The sequence below is a fragment of the Aethalodelphis obliquidens genome, unplaced genomic scaffold (assembly GCF_003676395.1).
Source record: "Aethalodelphis obliquidens isolate GAN/ISIS:26980383/991018 unplaced genomic scaffold, ASM367639v1 scaffold69, whole genome shotgun sequence".
In the NCBI taxonomy this organism is placed as follows: Eukaryota; Metazoa; Chordata; class Mammalia; order Artiodactyla; family Delphinidae; genus Aethalodelphis; species Aethalodelphis obliquidens.
This window is the reverse complement of record NW_020838013.1, coordinates 6350325-6367614: the sequence shown is the minus strand read 5'-3', so window position 1 is coordinate 6367614 and position 17290 is coordinate 6350325. Positions and strand designations below refer to the sequence as shown.

The 17290-nt window shown below is 59.1% G+C and overlaps 1 protein-coding gene across 1 annotated transcript; it reads left to right on the top strand.

The window, feature by feature from the left end:
• Window positions 1-356: 356 nt before the first annotated feature.
• FGF3 (fibroblast growth factor 3) lies at window positions 357-7763 on the top strand. The gene is given in 3 exon segments (XM_027089889.1): window positions 357-628; window positions 2909-3012; window positions 7389-7763. Coding segments are annotated over 3 exon segments (699 nt in total). The 5' UTR covers window positions 357-408.
• The last annotated feature ends 9527 nt before the right edge of the window (window positions 7764-17290 follow it).

Here is a 17290-nt window from a genome sequence, read left to right as displayed (position 1 = left end):
GCGGCGCGGGCCGCGCGGCGGAGCCGAGCCGCGGCTCGACGGCTGGCCGCGGGGGTCGAGTGTGCTCTGGCGGCGCCCGGCCCGAACCCCGCGCCCCGCCGGGCTCCCCAGCCGCCCGGCCTCCCGCCCCTCCCGCGCCTCCGCCTGGGGACCACGTCGGCCTTTTGTTGCCCAACCGTCTTTTCTTTCAGCTCTTTGCGCAACAACGGAAATTTCACCCGATCCTGGGTGAAAATTAAAGGATCTCTCTTTCTCTCTCCCACCCGCCCCCGCCCCTCCTCTTCGCTCCCCTCCCCCCACCCCGCGGAGCCGGCTCCGAGCGCCTCGCCGCGGCTCCGCCGCCGTCCCTTCCATGGGCGCCGCGCTCTGCTGCAGCCGCCGCCGCCGCGGGGCGGGCGCGATGCCGCGATGGGCCTGATCTGGCTTCTGCTGCTCGGCCTGCTGGAGCCCGGCTGGCCGGCCGCGGGCCCCGGGGGGCGGCTGCGGCGCGATGCGGGCGGCCGCGGCGGGGTCTACGAACACCTCGGCGGGGCGCCCCGGCGCCGCAAGCTCTACTGCGCCACCAAGTACCACCTCCAGCTTCACCCGAGCGGCCGCGTCAACGGCAGCCTAGAGAACAGCGCCTACAGTGAGTGTGCGGCCCCGCGGCGCCGCGCGGGGCATCCCCGGGGAGGATCGCAGGAGGGGTTGGTGCGCGAAGGGTGCCCAGGGACGCAGACCAGCCCTGCTGCCAGAGGGAGACCGCCGGGGTCCCCTGGCCTCCCTCAGCGTCCGGGAGAAGAGCGAGAGTGGAGCTGGGGTGGGGCGCGGGACACGTCTGAAGGGGGCTCGGGGCGGTGGCTGCCCGCTGTCGGGCCGACTGGCCTGGCCCAGCCTGCCCCCAACCCCGCCCGTTCGTCCGAGGGGGTGCGAAGTAGGCCGCCCGGGGGCTCCCTGCTCGGCTGGGTTCGGAGGTCCTGCCAAGTTTGACCCTTTGGAGTTTATCGGAGAAAAGGCCCCGGACAAGGCATTTCTCATCCTCTTTATTTAATTTTGACGATTTCTCTTCCTGCTGCCCGCCCCGGGGCGCCCCATCATCCCCTCCGCCCTCGCGGCCGCCCCGCGCCGCCTGTGCGCGGAGGACACTCGCGCGGACATAGCGGGGCTCTGGGGAGGCGGCCGCACGGATAGAGAATCGTGTCCCCAGACCGGAATCCCCAGGCTTCCCGCCTCTACCTTTGGCCGCAGAGAGACAGGCCGGGTGCGCGCCCCGACCGCCGGGTGGGGGGCCGCGGGTTGCGGCTTAGGAGCACGCAGGGGCGTCTGCCTGGGTCTGGGGGCGCAGATACACTTTCACGGCGCCCAGCAGCCAGGACCCGCGCCCGGACTGCGCTGGAGCCGAAGTCCCGCGAGGCTCCAAGGTTTGGTTCCTTCGGCCGGGGGACCCGGGCTCATGCTGAGCCCTCCTTGCAGGAGCGCGAGGCCAGGGTGACTGGAAGCAGCGCCGCTCGCTGGGGAGCTGGAGGCCCGAGGCAGGAACTCAGTGGGGAGCGTGGGAGTGTGGCCAGGGTCTCGGGGGTCCTCCACTGCGACCCGCGCTCTGCTCCCTCCCCGGGCGCAGGAAGTGGTGCGGTGGATTCACGGCGGTGGCCGGAAAACTCTACTTCCTCCAGGAAAGCTGCAGTCGTGCGAGGGCGTCTTCGGCAGACGCCTCCGGAGCCGCGCGGTGGGAGCCAAATGTTGCCAGGATGTCCCCGCGCTCAGGACGGGGTTACGGGAGCGCCTGCGCTCGCCTAGTAGCGATACCTCGTTTCTCTCCAAATCCAGCCTCCCCCTTGGAGTCGTAGAGCATCCAAATTCTTGAGGCATCCAGGGCGGGCAGCCCATAGGCTGAGGGAGGAGGGCGCGCGCCTGCAGCCGCCCCTGTCCCGCATCCAGATGCGCGCTTCTCTGGTTTTCGGGCCGGCGCCGCGGAATCCGCCCAGCCTGCGTCCGGGGACGCGAGAGGCCAGCATCCTGCACCCCCGTACGCTCCGCACAAGCCTCCGGCGGCCCGCGTCTGTGCCCTAGGATGGCTGACGTGTTCGGGGCCAGACGCACTGGCAGAGATGCGCCTCCTGGAGAGGGCACCGGCTGTTACCCCAGCCGCCCTTCCTCAGAGCCATTCTCGGGGGACAATGGCCCCACCTGGGGCTTCGTTGCAGGCCCCCGGAAAAAAGTGCTTTCGGGTCCAAAAGGGAGGCGTTGGGGGAGATTTCACCTTTCTTACATTCAGTGGAGAGCGGTGAGCGCAGGTGGCTTCCCTTTGTGAGCTCCGGGGTCTAATCCGGCCTCCTGCCAACATCCTGTAACCTGCATACAGGCCCGAGACAATGATCTCACGCCCACGTACATTGCCAGCGGGTTTGGGTGGCACCCAAAATGCACCAGTGGATTCCATTATCAACTCACCTCAGCAAGGGCCCAACTCCCTCTCCGGGGCCTCTCCTAGCACCCAGTGCTGCCGTGAGCAGGGGAGTCCAGACCCCGCCATCTGCAGCAGGGCTTTGAATCCCAATTCAAACACCTGCGCGGTCTTGGGCAAGTCACACAGCCCCGCGGTCTCAGCTTGCTTGTCTGGCCCATCGTGAAACTAGCTCACCGAGTAGCGGAGAGGCTCCAAGGGGCTCCATGTCCTGCAGAGAGTCAGCATGGAGAAATACTAGTTTGATTATTTCCCTCCCAGGTTTGAATTCTTCTCCTGCACCTCCCACCCAGAGGTTTCTCCCTCCCCTGAACTTCCAAAGTCACCCCCTTTGGGCGTGTGCTGCCTTCACCTCCCGCTCCCGGAGCTGGGCTTGGCTTTGGGCAGGGCCATCAGGGGCTCAGCCCTCACCTCTGGGCTCTGTGGGAGGTGGAGGGAGTGATGGGCCTTCCCGACTCTTCCCAGGTATCCTGGAGATAACAGCGGTGGAGGTGGGCGTTGTGGCCATCAAAGGGCTCTTCTCCGGGCGGTACTTGGCCATGAACAAGAAGGGACGGCTCTATGCTTCGGTGAGTCCAATTGTTCATGTGGGGCGGGTGGGCCGTCTCCCTTGAGCATCACATCAGAGGACATAAGGGGACGTGGGCAGTAGAATGCTTTGTCCAGGGACGTGCAGGACTGAGCTGGGGCCGGAACCCCAGGTCCCGTGGCCCCTCGGCCAATGGCTGCTTCTGTTAGAGGCAGCTCTTGCCTGGGGGGAGACACGTCCTATGTTCTCCAGTGCTGTCCGGTTAGAAAATGTTCCTCCAGCCATTCTGTGGTCACCTTCAAGGTAGCTGAGAGTAGGGGAGAGATTGTCCCCCAAATTTCTACCAAGATAAATGGACTCTAGCAGGCCTTGGGATGAAGCAGGGATGTGCGTTGGGCCAAAGCTCTTCTGTGGGGCTTCCCTGGTGGCGCAGTGGTTGACAGTCCGCCTGCCGATGCAGGGGACGCGGGTTCGTGCCCCGGTCCGGAAGATCCCATATGCCGCGGAGTGGCCGGGCCCATGAGCCATGGCCGCTGAGCCTGCGCGTCTGGAGCCTGTGCTCTGCAACGGGAGAGGCCACAACAGTGAGAGGCCCGCGTACAGCCAAAAAAAAAAAAAGCTCTTCTGTGGGCTCCCCAGAGCTCTCCTGGGAGTGAGGAGGGGAAGAAGCAGGGCACAGCACAGCCAGGTCTTCCCAAGGGTGGAAAGGCAAGAGCTGTGAGTTCATAAAAGGGAACCAAGAAGAAGGGAGACAGGACCCAGGTCCCAGACACACAGCTTTGGAGCCCAGGCTATGCACCGCCTGCGTCTCTGCAACAAAAAGTGTCCTGTAACTGTGGGCATTGGCAGCGTCCCTCCCCCAAGGGCGGGGGATACGTGGAGTAAAATACACGTGCTGGGAACTTTGCTGCCTCCAACTCATCATTACATGCGATCTGGCTGATACTCCCTGAGCAACGAGAGGTTTTCCATCCACACATCACCTAGACGACGCAGCCGAGGACCACCTCCCTGCAATTACCTTTCTCCATTCAGTCGCATTTGCAGGGGAAATACACCAGCATTTCCCAGCCCCTCTGAAGTCAGGGAAAGCGCGATCAAGGATTGCAGGGGAATATCCTCCTTCAAGCAGATGATTTCATCACAGAGTTTTCACAGCTTTGCTAAGGGAAATGCGGAAGTTGGAATGTACCCATTTGTTTTCTCTGACCCCCGAGGCCCCTTGACAGAAGCTGTGTCTGAGCGGAGGGACCCTGGGATGCCCAGCCTTTTCTGTATGTCCTTTTAGAGTCTGCAAACACCAGTCGTGGTTTATAAGGACATGCCCTTAGCCCGGGGTCTGGTGTGACTTTTCTTGAGGTGGACGGTGGCTCTCCAGACCCCTCCGGCCCTGCGGCCCTGGTGGCAAGTGAGGAGAACTGACTTCCTCTTCCCTGAAATGGCCTCAGACCTCCCACTGTTGCTCCCATCCCTTATGGAGAGGGCCCACCTTGCTGGCCTGCAGTGCTCGTGCAGGTCTTACGGACCAGAGACGGCCTTTGTTCACGCTGGGAAAGTTCACAGAGTGGGGCAGGTAGGGCTGAATCAGGAGGGAAACCTCAGGTCTCTGCCATCTCTTGCATGGAAGACCCAGGCCCAGGACTTTGGGGGACAGAACAAAGCATGCCCTGGGGGATCCCAGTGGGTCAGAATCTCCCTGTGGCTTCTATCCCTGAGAGCTGATAGCAGTGGCTTTGGAGACGGCGAAGAGGTTCTTGGGCCCACCCGGGAGAGCCAGGAGGTCTAGCTGGATGGGGTGGAACTTTGCAGAGCACCTGGCAGGGAAGGCCTCATCGCTTTGCAGATAACCTGGGAAGTGAGGCAGCCTAGGTGCCGTCCTGCCACCTGCGCCCCCGTCCCCATCCTGCCACCACCGTCGCCTGCTCCCACCGCCCTGCCTCGTGGCTGTCTGAGTTCCCCGGTCTTTGCCATGCCCGTGCTTCCCACCCTCCAGGCTAGCTCATGCACTCTGTGAGTCAGTGGCCCTTGCACCCTCACAGCCCCCAATTCCAGCTCTGATCTCCCTTCTGTTATAGATGCCCCCGAAATGTCCTGACAGCAGAGGACAGAGACCACCCTGGCAGAGGGCAGCACGACCCAACAGACCCCAGCAACTCCCCTGACTCCTCTGCCGTAATTGTTACCCCACCGGCCACTCACTCAAGCCCAAGGTCAGCTAGGAGTCCTGGTGTACACATCCTTCTGTCTCAGCTCCATGTTCAGTCCAAGTCCTCGAATATACTTCCTGAATCTCTCTCTTCAATTTCTGCCTCCCTCTGCCTTATTCCTGTGACCAGTGCCCTTATAACTCAGGCCCTCATCATCTCCCAGCTGGACCGTCACAACAGCCTTGGGACCCAGCTCCTGGGCTCCAGGGTCTCCCTCTTCCAGTCCACACTCCCTCCCTTCCCTCTCCTTCCACCCATCCATCCATCCATCCATCAACATCCATCCATCCCTCCACCCATCTATCAACATCCACCTACCCATCCATCCATCCACTTATCCTTCCATCCTTCCATCCATCCATCCATCTGGTATTCATTCCTTCATTCCTCACTGTCCTAGGCACTTACCATATGTCATACTCTATGCTAGGTACCTGCTCAGGGATCTTCCTAAAATGAAAATCCACTCATGTGATGGCCTCTGGGAACTCCCCATTACCCACAGATTATCACCCGGATTTCTCAGCTCAGCTCACGGAGGAACCACCCAGGGCACCTTCTGCCCCCACGTCCCACCATCACTGCACAGCTTGTGACCCCACTCCAGGCTCCGGACCCCTTGGCCCTCCAGGGCAAGTGCTGCTGCCCGTCGCCCGCTGCGCACGCCTTTGCCTGTACTCTCACTGCCTGCAGTGTCCCTGCTACCAAATGCCCACCAGAAAATGCCCTCCCCTCCAAGCGTCGCCCCACTGGGAAGCTATCTGGCCACTCTGTGCACCGCTGCCTGTCCCCGCCTCCGCCCTGCCCTGGCGGGCTCTCCTGGACCAGCTCCAGGTGCTGGCGAGGCCGAGCTGGGAAAGCAGCACCCCCGGGGGGCGGAGTCTGACAGCAGCAAATAGAATTTGAGCTGGTGGAGCCCAGGGCTGGGGGGACCCTGGGGGCGGCACGTGTGGAGCAGAGTCTGAGGCGGGACCGCAGGGACGGGACTGGCATTGGGAACTGTTGTCACGGTGAGTCTGTGATGCCTTTTTCCAGGTGATCTTAGACCCCGCCCCAACCCAGGGGCCCCTACAAGATGCAAACAAATGCCCGGCCCCCGAGAACCCCTTCCATAGGACCTGAGCCCCTTGCCCTTTGAGGCTCACAGGACTGTACCCCTCTGGTGGTCCCCCAAGTGTCCCAGCAAAGAGCAAGCCCGCCAGGCCCCCTGGGCGATGGGCCTCAGCCCTGGAGGACGTACCTTCTCCAGGACAGAGTGGCCCGGGAGGAGAGTTGGTTCAGCCACTGAGATTTTCACGGAAACTCAATGCGGGGGGGTGAAGGATCAGATCAGCAGCCTGGCGTGGGGATGGGGCACGTCTGCCCCGAGCCCACCCACCCCAGAGGGCAGCGGGTGGGCACAGGCCAGGAGGGCATCACTCCCCTCTGTGATCTGGGGTCTGGTACCACCCCTGGGCCTCAGTTTCCCCATCTGTAAAGTCTGGAAGTTGGTCTCGGGCAATGGAGTCCGTACTCAGACCCAAGGAGCTCTGGGCATCCACCGAGGGTCTGGAGAGCAGAGAGGGGAGGTTGGAGTTATGGGGGAGGTACCACCACCACGCTTCAACCAAAGCTCTCCAGCCTTATCTCTGGGCTCCCGTGTCGTTGGGAACAGGTGTTCGGTGCTTAACATCTTGCTTCCTGAGGTCTTTTGGGGTCCCAAGCTGCCCGATGCGTGGATCTGGCCCCGAACAGCCTGTGACCCCTGAGAGTGGGGCTGCAGGCCGCTGGGCCACCTGCATCAGTAGCTGCTCCCCTCCCCCTCTGCAGATGGGCACAGGTCCCGAGGGTCTCCTGCCCCGCGGTCAGTCCCAGGAGCTTTCCCTGCGCCCCCAGCCCTGCCCCTTGGCACAGCGCGGGGAGGGAAGCAGTTTGGGGGATGGCCCGTGGCATGCCCGTCCACCCACAGCTGAGCTGGCGTAAGGCATACCTGCCCCTCCTCTAGCCCCTGACTGGAGAGAACCCACAGCCGCCTGCGGGGACACTAGTGAAAGCTCCTTACATTCTGGGTTTGCACCTTCGTCCCTCCAGACACCCACCTCCAAGAGGGTAGGGACCCGCCTTCCCCACCCTGCCCCGGGCTGGCACAGACCCCTGCTAAGGGCATCCCTCCCCGCCCACATCCTCGTGGCCTCTGTGCCGCTGACCTTGGCCCCTGCCCGCCCCACAGGAGAGCTACAACGCCGAGTGTGAATTCGTGGAGCGCATCCACGAGCTGGGCTACAACACGTACGCCTCCCGGCTGTACCGCACGGTGCCCGGCGGGCGTGGGGCCCGGCACCAGCCCAGCGCCGAGAGACTGTGGTACGTGTCTGTGAACGGCAAGGGCCGGCCCCGCAGGGGCTTCAAGACGCGCCGCACGCAGAAGTCCTCGCTGTTCCTGCCTCGGGTGCTGGACCACAAGGACCACGAGATGGTGAGGCTGCTCCAGGGCGCGGCCGGGCTCCGCCGCAGGCAGTCCAGGCCTCTAGGCAGGACCACCCAGCCCTGACGGCGGCGGCGGCGACAGCGGAGGAGGCTGCGGGTCCGGGGAGGCCGAGCTTAGCCGTGGCCTGGGGAGCGGAGGCTTTGAGCATCCCTGCCCCACGGCTGGGCTCCGAGCTCAGGCCGCCTGGTTGGAGGGTGCGGACCAGCCGACGGACGCCCAGTGTCCACGGTCAGAGTTGACCCAGTGTGTGCAGGAATCCGTCTCTGACTCTCCTCAGCCCGCCCCTGGGTGCATCAGAGCTGACTGCTGTTTCCAGGGCCAACAGAACACGTTCTCAACCCTTCCTGCTTCTCCCAAACAAGGGTCACGTGGGAGCTAGGGGCCCCGCGTCGTGGCTCGGAGGGGGCCGCTTTAAACCAGGACACCTGTGGGTTTACATCGGCCAGGAGGACCCCAACCACCCAGATCCGGCCGACCAAGGCATCTCCCTGCAGGGCAGACGTGGGACAATGGGGGCGGGTGATGTGTGTGGTCAAAACATTAAAGTATTTTATTCTACTTTGTTATTTAACAGATAATGATGCAGCCTGAGGAGACACTTACAGTTTTGACTTGCACATGTTTGCTTATGATGATGGCAGAGTCCATGCCAAATCGATGTTTTCAGATGGAAGGTTGTGTTCTGAGAAACTGGGAGAAAGACGCATTTTAATCCCCTGGGTTGGAAAGGCAGGACTTTTTTGAAACTGATGGATGGTTTGTGTGGATGGGAAGAAGAAGCTAACGAGCATGTGTGTGTGTGAATTCCCCTGAGTGCTTGCGTGTGTGTGGATACGTTCCTGTGCCTGTGTGTGTGTGCGTGAGTGTATGCATGTATATGTGTGTTTGTGTGTTCCTGGTTGTGCATAGATGTGCACATGTGTGGAGAAAGAGAAAGAGAGAGATCTACTTTGTTTAGAAATCCCCAAAACTCCCTCTCTCCTGAAGCTGTGTGCTTCTCCGTGGAATTTTTTTTTTTTTTTTTTTTTTTTTTTGCGGTACGCGGGCCTCCCACTGCTGTGGCCTCTCCCGTTGCGGAGCACAGGCTCCGGACGCGCAGGCTCAGCGGCCATGGCTCACGGGCCCAGCCGCTCCACGGCATGTGGGATCTTCCTGGACCGGGGCACGAACCCATGTCCCCTGCATCGGCAGGCGGACTCTCAACCGCTGCGCCACCAGGGAAGCCCCGCGTGGACTATTTTGTGCACTTGGGCTGCAGGCCAGGTATGGCCATCCCCCATCTCCTTCATCCTCGCAACCTACCACCAGGGCCTTGAGCGGTCCTGCCTTTGCCTAAGAAGTCGAGGCTCAGAGAGGTGATGTGGTTTTCTGGAGGCCGCAGCCAGTAGGTGGCCCGACTAGCTGCCGTCCCTACCGGCCCCCCAGTGCCTGCTTCCCCAACAGTGCTGGTGGGTGGGGGTCGCCTGGGGCAGGCCCAGATGAGAGCCAAATGGCGCGGACAGTGCATTCACTCTTCCTGGATCCTGCAGGGGGCAGCCCTCCCTCACGGCCGGGGCCCAGGTGAGGGGTATGGCCTGAGCCTGTGCCCACAGAGGACCGGCACTGCCCCCCTGCTGGGGTCACCCACACGAGCCAAACACACAGGAAGGCCGGCTCAGCACCGACACCTGTGCAACATGTGAAAATCCTGGCAAAGAGCTGCTGGGCATAAAGACAAGGACGCTGCCCCCCCACCACAGCCCCCTCGGCAAGTCAGATTCCGAGGAATTGTCCCCCACCTCACCTGCAGGAATGCACGTTCACAGGTACGATCACGAGCAGGAGTTCACGCTGGGCTGTCCCCCTTGAGTTTTGTGATGTATCTGGAATAAGATGCAGAAGGTGCTACCTTTGCTCCCATTTTGCAGATGAGGAAACTGAGGCTCAGCAGGTGAACTGGTCCCCGCGTGTCCTTGGGAGGATGCAGCGGCATCCACCCCGGCACTCATTGCTACACCGTTAACCAACAGACCCTAAACAAGGCAGAGGGAGACGTTTGGGATCTTGGTTAATATTGAAAACGAGTGTATTTTCCGTAGTTGACTGTGCTTGGGTCAGTCCGGAGCCCTCTGCAGGCCAAGCAGCTTCATTTCGGGTGTGGGTCAGGAGAGAGTTACACCCTCGCAAAATTCATATGTTGAAGTCCTGCCTAGTACCTAACCTAACCGGTGCCTCAGAATGGGGTCTTATCTGGAAATAGGGTTGTTGCAGATGTAGCCAAGTGAGGATGAGGCCGTGCTAGAGCGGGGTGTGCCCTGCTCCGATATGACAGTGTCCCTGTGAGAAGGGAGGTATGAGGGCAGACTTGAGCACAAGGTCAATGCCGCGTGAAGATGAGGGCAGACATTGGGGTGACGCTTCCACCACCGAGGAACGGGAAAGATCGCTGCAGATCACCAGAAGTTAGGGAGGGGCCTGGACCAGATTCCACACCGCACAACACTCAGAAGGAGCGCACCCTGCCCACATGCATATCTTGGACTTCCAGCCCCCAGAACTGGGAGACAATAAATTTCTGTTGTTTAAGCCGCCGGCTCTGGGGTGCTTTGTTGCAGCCGACTGAGCAAACTCATACAGGAGAAAAGGGGCCCAGCTGCCTATCCGCTCAGGTGACCCCCCCCAAAGGGAGAGGGACCCTGCTGTTGTTGATTGAGGAGAAAGCAGGGTAGGCCCCCAAGCTTAACCTGCGGTGTCCGCCAAGCTGCCAACACCAGGCCCATCTAACATGGGCTTTGGGGACCTTGGGGTGCTCAGGATGGGGCCTCGGAGGATTTCCAAAGAGGGGCCTTCACACGTGGTCCCATCCCTTTCTGTTCTTGAACGCCAGACACGCCCCTGAAACCAGCTTTTTGCTTTTTAAGCAACGCAAATGAACCCCAAAGGGAAGAAGCATCGTGTGTCAGTTTACAAGCACTTAAGTAAATGTAGTGGAAGCCAGGCTCCGGCCCCCAAGTCACTAAGAGCTGCTGCGTCCCTGGGACTTTGGGCAGACGGCCCTGTACCTGAGAGCACTCTGGCAGGTTGGGGAGGGGGTCACCCGTGTGGCAATGCCACAGCTACGCCCGTCTCACAGAAGGGGACCCTGGAGTGTGACTTGCCCAAGGTTGGGAGGGAGGCTGAGGGCTGGCCAGGTGTGGTCCCCACGGAGTGGGTGTCTACCAGCTGCCAGGGCTCCTGGGCCCAAGTCGGGTTCATGGGAAAGGTGGCTTTGCCTCTGCCCTGCTCCACTCTACCTCCCCTCCTGCCTCACCTGGCCCCCAGGAGGCCCCAGGGGCCCTGCCAGGGGAGACACTGCTTCCCCTGACCCGGGGAGTGAGGCCCACCCACCCCAGAGCCACCAGCCGCCTGGCTTCCCTCTGTCCGGTTGGCATGTTTGCAGGACTCCGAAGCTGGTAGGGGTCTCTCTGGGCGACACTCTGGCCGGGCAGCCCCAAGGGACGTCGTTGTGCATACCCAGCATTTTATCCCTCCTCCCATCTCCTTCCACTGAGGAGGCCCCGGACCCTCCAAGCCCACCTGCTGGTCCTGTGTTAATCGCTGCCTTCTCTCCTTCATGAAACATCAAGTCCCCAAAGGGCCCTCATGGGGGAGGGGCTGGGGGCTGCATGCAGGAGGGGGTGGGAGCAGGCAAGATCCCGGGAAACAGAAACCAGGACGAGGGTGGAGCCCGGTGAGCCCAGCACCCTGGACTCTCCTGCTTCCGCCTGGAGCGGCAGAGGCTGGAGACCGGGTCCCTGAGCTCCAAGACGTGATGCCACCTGAGCCAGGACAGGGCGTCCCAGAGGCTCCAGGATCAACAACCTCACTCCCTCCCCCACACCTGCCCAGCCAAGGGGGAAAGAGCCGGGGCAGGGGGAGAGACTGGAGGGCATGGGGCAGGTCTGGGGTCATCAGGGGTCTCTGGGCCTTTGGGTCAGAACCCACACAAGTGGGAACCTAAAATGGGGCAGATGCTGTGGAAGACAGAACAGCAGTTCCTTGAAAAGTGCAGCACAGAATAAGCATGTGGTCCAGCAGCCCCACCTCTGGGTACAGAGGCCCAAATGGAGCAAAAGCAGGGCTCCGATGGGTATTTGCTCACCCTAGTGCCTGGCAGGGTGAATCACAGTGATCGAAAGGTGTCTGTCGAAGGATGAGCGAACGAGCACAATGTCATCCGTCTGTACAATGGACCATTACTCAGCCTTGAAGAAGATGGAAATTGACACAGGCTACAATGTGGATGAACCTGGAGGACATTATGCTCAGCGAAAGAAGCCAGACACAAAGGGACAAATCCCGCATGATGCCATATACTGAGGTCCCTAGTGTAGTTAAATGCATAGACACAGGAAGAAGGATGGTGGGGGCCCGGGGCTGGGGGAGGGGGAGGGCGAGTTAGCGGTTCCTGGGGACAGAGTCTCGATCTGGGATGATGAAAAAGTACTGAAAACAGATAGTGATGACGGTGACACAAGCTCGAGAATGTGGGCCACAAAACTGTAGGCTTAAAAGTGGGAAAAATGAAAAAAAAAATAAATAAAGAAAATAAAAGTGGGTAAAACGGCTCTTGGCCTTCGCGCCCCCTTCTGAGAAACCTCCGCGCCCTAAGGGTGAAGTGGGGGGAGGAAGCGAATGCACAGGCTGAAGTGCAAATAAAAAGATGAGGCAGAGGTCCAAGTAAACTTGTTCACCCATGGAAGCCACAGGAGCAGAAACACGGGACGCCAGAGGCCAGGAGCACTCATACAAATTGCTGGACGGCATGCCCACCGTCTAGAACTTGTCTCAATGGATCTAGAACATCGATGGCCATTCTGATCCCCTCAGCCACCTTTGAGAGACCCACCTGGCTTGTATCAAAATGGTCCCTTTGGGTCCTTTGCCCTGAACCTGTGACGTTCTGGACTAGTTCTGTTCTCAGCTGTGGCTGAGTGTAAAATGCGGACAATAAATGATCTCTTGCTGTCTTAGCTGAAGACAAGGAAAAGTGGATAAAATTGTAAAAGAACAGCAAAAGCAGCTGCAGCACCTGGACGGCAGGACCCGTGGTCTTGGCCTCACTGTCCTCTCCACCAAAGTCAGAAGGAGCACCAGAGGCACTCAATAAACAGTGCTGAATAAATTGGGAAAGAAAGAATCTTTAGTTGTGGCCAGTCGGTCACCCCTCCCTGCACAGAGCTGATGGGAGAGGCAGCCACTGGCCTTGGGGGCTGTGAGCCGCTCTGCTTTCCCAGGCCCTGTCCGCCCGCTGCCTGCATGAAGCCAACAGACCCACTGCTGGCCCCTGAGCCCTGGCCCTGGACGGCCCTGTTGTCCCTCTCCGCCTGTAATGGGCAAGGCAGGACGGGCCCTGGGTAACCAAGCTTCAGCTGCTGGGAGCAGGCCTTTGAACCCCACGGCGGGTTCAAAGGGGGTTGAAGGACTCTGAAAGGTGAAGAAGCGGGTCTATAATTAGCGCCCACCCATTGGAGGGCGACCCTGCCTGGGCCACATTCCAGGGAGAGCCAGATATAGCCCTGGAGCTGACCCCCCAGCCCCTCTCAGCTGCAATAGCTGGAATGCCCGGGCGGCCACACTTGTGCCTGAACGCCCGGGTCGGGCGGCACGTCCATCCCTTGGAATGGGATTTGGGAGACGGGCTACTGAGTGGGAAGAGAGGCAGCACAGGTGTTGGGTTCAGACGCACCAATTCAAACGCGGCCTCGGCCACTTCTGCTGTCTCATGATTGGCTGTGGGAGCCCAGGATCAGCCCTGTCTCCCCATTCCAGCCTCAATGTCCTCATCTGTCAAATGGGCTCCCACAGTGATCGTCCAGATCCACTGAGGAGACACAAGGGGTGATTGGTCTCTAAAAATAGCTGCACAGCCATGAGCGGGTGGAGGAGAAGGCCAGGCATTGAGCTTTCCAGCAAGATCTGGGAGACCCACCGAGAACAGAGCGAGCCTCCCCGAGGTGCCTGCCATGCGGTGCTCGCCTCTGACGGGCTCAAAGGTGCGGAGTGAAGGGAAAGTTTCGTGGGGCAACACACAGTGAGTATTGATGGCATTGCGGGAATTCCTGGGAAACTCTATGCCTTGGGCAGGCTATTCATCTATTCATCCAGCCAGCCATCTCTCCATCTCTCCAAACATCCATCCATCCGTCCATCCGTCCATACATACATTCGTCCATTCGCACATCCATCCATGCATTTATCTACCCATTCATCCATCCTTCTCCCCAAACATCTCTCCATCCATCCATCCATTCACCCATCCACCACCCACCCATTGAGCATACGCCAGCCAAATGCCGGGCCCTTTGCTGAGCAGAGCAGCTACACAGGTAAAACAGCCTAACCTTGTCCATCGGGAGCTTGCAGCCTTGTGGGGGACAGGGGTGCCTCTCTAAAGGAGCGGGTTGGGAGCAGCGACCTGGAGAAGTTCAGGAAAACTAGATCATCTCCGGTCAGGACAATGGGACACCGTCGTTCAGGACCCCTTTCTTGAGAGCCAGTGCCTTGTGACCAACCACCACCAGCGAGATGATAACCTGACAACATCCCCACACCCCTTGGGAGCCACCCTGGCACAGGGCAAGGGCAAGACTGGGCTGGGGGCACGGAGGTGGGAGATGGGGCAGGAGAACTGGCTTCATGGCGTGAGGGCTGTTTAGGACCTTAGGCCTTGGAGTTGGGCCAAGCTGTGTCCTCATCGAGGCCCACCCAGTCTTGAAACCCCATTCATAGGCTGTGGAGCCGGGTAAGGTGCTCTACCCTGTCCAAGCCTCAGTCTCCTCCTCTGTGAAATGGGGGTAATTAATGACACCAACGTCACAGGGCCGTCTTGAAGATTCAGTACAGCTTAGACGTGGAGGCTGGTGCCTGGCACACAGGTGGCAGGGCTCTTGTGTCAGCTGTGATGTCACTACCTGGCTGTGCTGTGGGTCGGAGGCCGTCGTGGTGAGTAGGATTAAAATCTCCCCCTCACTGAGCACTGACTCAAGGCCAGCCCGGTCCAAGCAATTCACGTGTTCTCCAAACTCCCTCCAACTAATGACTCAGGTTGTCTGAAAACAACCCTAGGAGACAAGGGTTGTGTCTCCACCAGTCGGTGAGGAAACTGACACTCAGAGTGGATGCAGAACAAGGGCAAAATGGCAAGGCTGGCCAGACGGTACTTGGGGTTCCTGCCCAGACAGAAGGCTCCAGAGCCTGCCCCCCGGTTCTCAAGGAGGATGGGGCCATCCCTGGAGCCCCTGGGGAATGCTGGCTGAATACGCGAAGGAAAGGAGGGAGTCAGGGGAAACCTGCCCTACCCGTTTGATTCTTAGGTCTGGGTTCCTTTTTCTTTACAAGACATTCCTCCTTGACCTCATGTCTCCATGAATCTTCCCATGCAAGCTCAAATTCTTGTCTCAGGAGAGCGGACTGAACCTCCAAGCATGCAGCATTAATGGCTTTTTCAAACGGGTCATCTCTTCACCAAGATGCTCTTCTAGCCCCTGCCTGCCTCCCACATCCTCTGTTCTTTCTCCCTTTCCTAACTCCGGACCCACTGCTGGTCTGTACCAGGCTCTTCCCCGCCACAGGACCTTTGCACATGCTGCCATCTGGGAATATTCTTCTCTCCACTCTTCACCTCACTGGTTCCTTGATTTTCACTTCTCAGGGTGTCGCCTTCTCAGAGAGACCTTCTGTGACTATTCTACCCAAAATCGGGGTCCCCTCTTATTTTTTCTCGCAGTGACTTGTTATTTTCGTTCATAGAACCAGACGCAATCTGTAAGTAATTGTATACTCACTGCTGGTCCCCCACCTATCCCTATCACCCACCTGAGGGGTGAGGCACTTGGCCTGTTTATCCGCCAACACAGAGACAGTCACTCCCTGAACGTCTGGCCCACTCTCCTCAGACGAAGAAACCCAAGGGCTTGTGATAGGAAGCCCTGGAGTCCAAGTGCATAGGACAGTGAGGGCCAAGTGGATATGGACAGAACACCAACAGCATCTGCTACATCCTGTCATCACTTCTGCAGATGAGAAAACTGAGGCTCAGAGAGAGTAAGCAATTTCATTGAGGTCACACAGCCAGTGAAGAGCATGTCTGGGCTGGTCCCAAGGTCCCTTGGGCCCCAGTGCTTGTACTACTACCCTGCATGGTCCCCAAGGACAGGCAGGACATCAAGGGGTGGGCACAATGGTGCAACTGCTATGGAAAACAGTATGACCATTCTTTACAATGTTAACACAGAGTTACCTATAACCCAGCAATTCCACTCCTAGTTATGGACCCAAAGGAATTGAAAACATATGCCCACTTGAAAGCCTGCACACACAGTAGTCAAAGAATGGAAATAACCCAAATGTCTATCAGCTGATGAGTGGAGAAACAAAATACTGTGGTCATACAATGAAATAGTATTTGGCCATAAAAAGGAATGGTGTTCTGGTAAATACTACAGCATGAATGAAGGCTGAAGACATTATGCTAAGCAAAGGAAGCGAGACACAGAAGGCCACATACTTATGATTCCATTTATATGAAAAGTCCGGAACTGGCAAATCTGTAGAGACAGAAAGTAGACTGATGGTTGCCAGGGGCTGGAGGGACACTGATGATGGGTATGGGGGGTTTCTTTTTGGGAGTGAAGAGAATGTTTTAACACTGGTGTGGTGATGGCCGCACAACACAATACAAGCCCATTGACACCTTAAATGGGTGAATCAATAAATCAGGGGCTTCCCTGGTGGCGCAGTGGTTGAGAGTCTGCCTGTCGATGCAGGGGATACGGGTTCGTGTCCCGGTCCAGGAGGATCCCACATGCCGCGGAGCTGCTGGGCCCGTGAGCCATGGCTGCTAAGCCTGCGCGTCCGGAGCCTGTGCTCCGCAACGGGAGAGGCCACGACAGTGAGAGGCCCGCGTACCGCAAATAAATAAATAAATAAATAAAATAAATACATTAATTAATTAATTAATTAAATGTTAGATCGTCACAGCCAGGGCTGCAAGGCTTTCTATGAGAGTGGGACTGATTGGGCCCTCCTATGTTTTGGCCGCAAGTGGGGGACAGGAGGTGGAGACTGGGTTGTCCCAAGTGGTCTTGGAGGGCACCCCTGACTGTAGTACCACCGCCCACCAGCAGGTGGCAGTGACCTCAGAGACAAGCCCCAGGTGGGCCCAGCTGACTGAGGACCACAGGGTCTGCCCAAGCCTGGTGGGCGAAGGTGGTGCCTCTGCTGGTGACGTGCCCGCAGCACCTGCTGGGTCACACCCTGGGTCAGGCAGTCGGGAAGGAGTCGGTCATCAGTTCAGGACTGACTAGACCCGGGAGGACTGGACTCTGCCAGGCCATCCCAACCTGCCCGCCTAGGATGATCCTTGGAGGGCAAAGGGCCCCTTCCCCAGCCACAAAGCAAGGAGCAGGCAGTGGGCGTGGGTCCTGGGTAAGGTATGCAGCAGGTACCTACTATTGCTGACTGGACGGGAGACAGAGAGCTGCTCCCCCTGCCGAGAAGGTGTTTACGTGTACAAGATGATGGTGGTGGTGGTGACAACACTGAGGGGTGGGAGCAGGAAGAGGAAAAAGAGAAGCACATATTGGGCACCTCCCACATCACTTTGATCTGAATTTCGGCTCTGA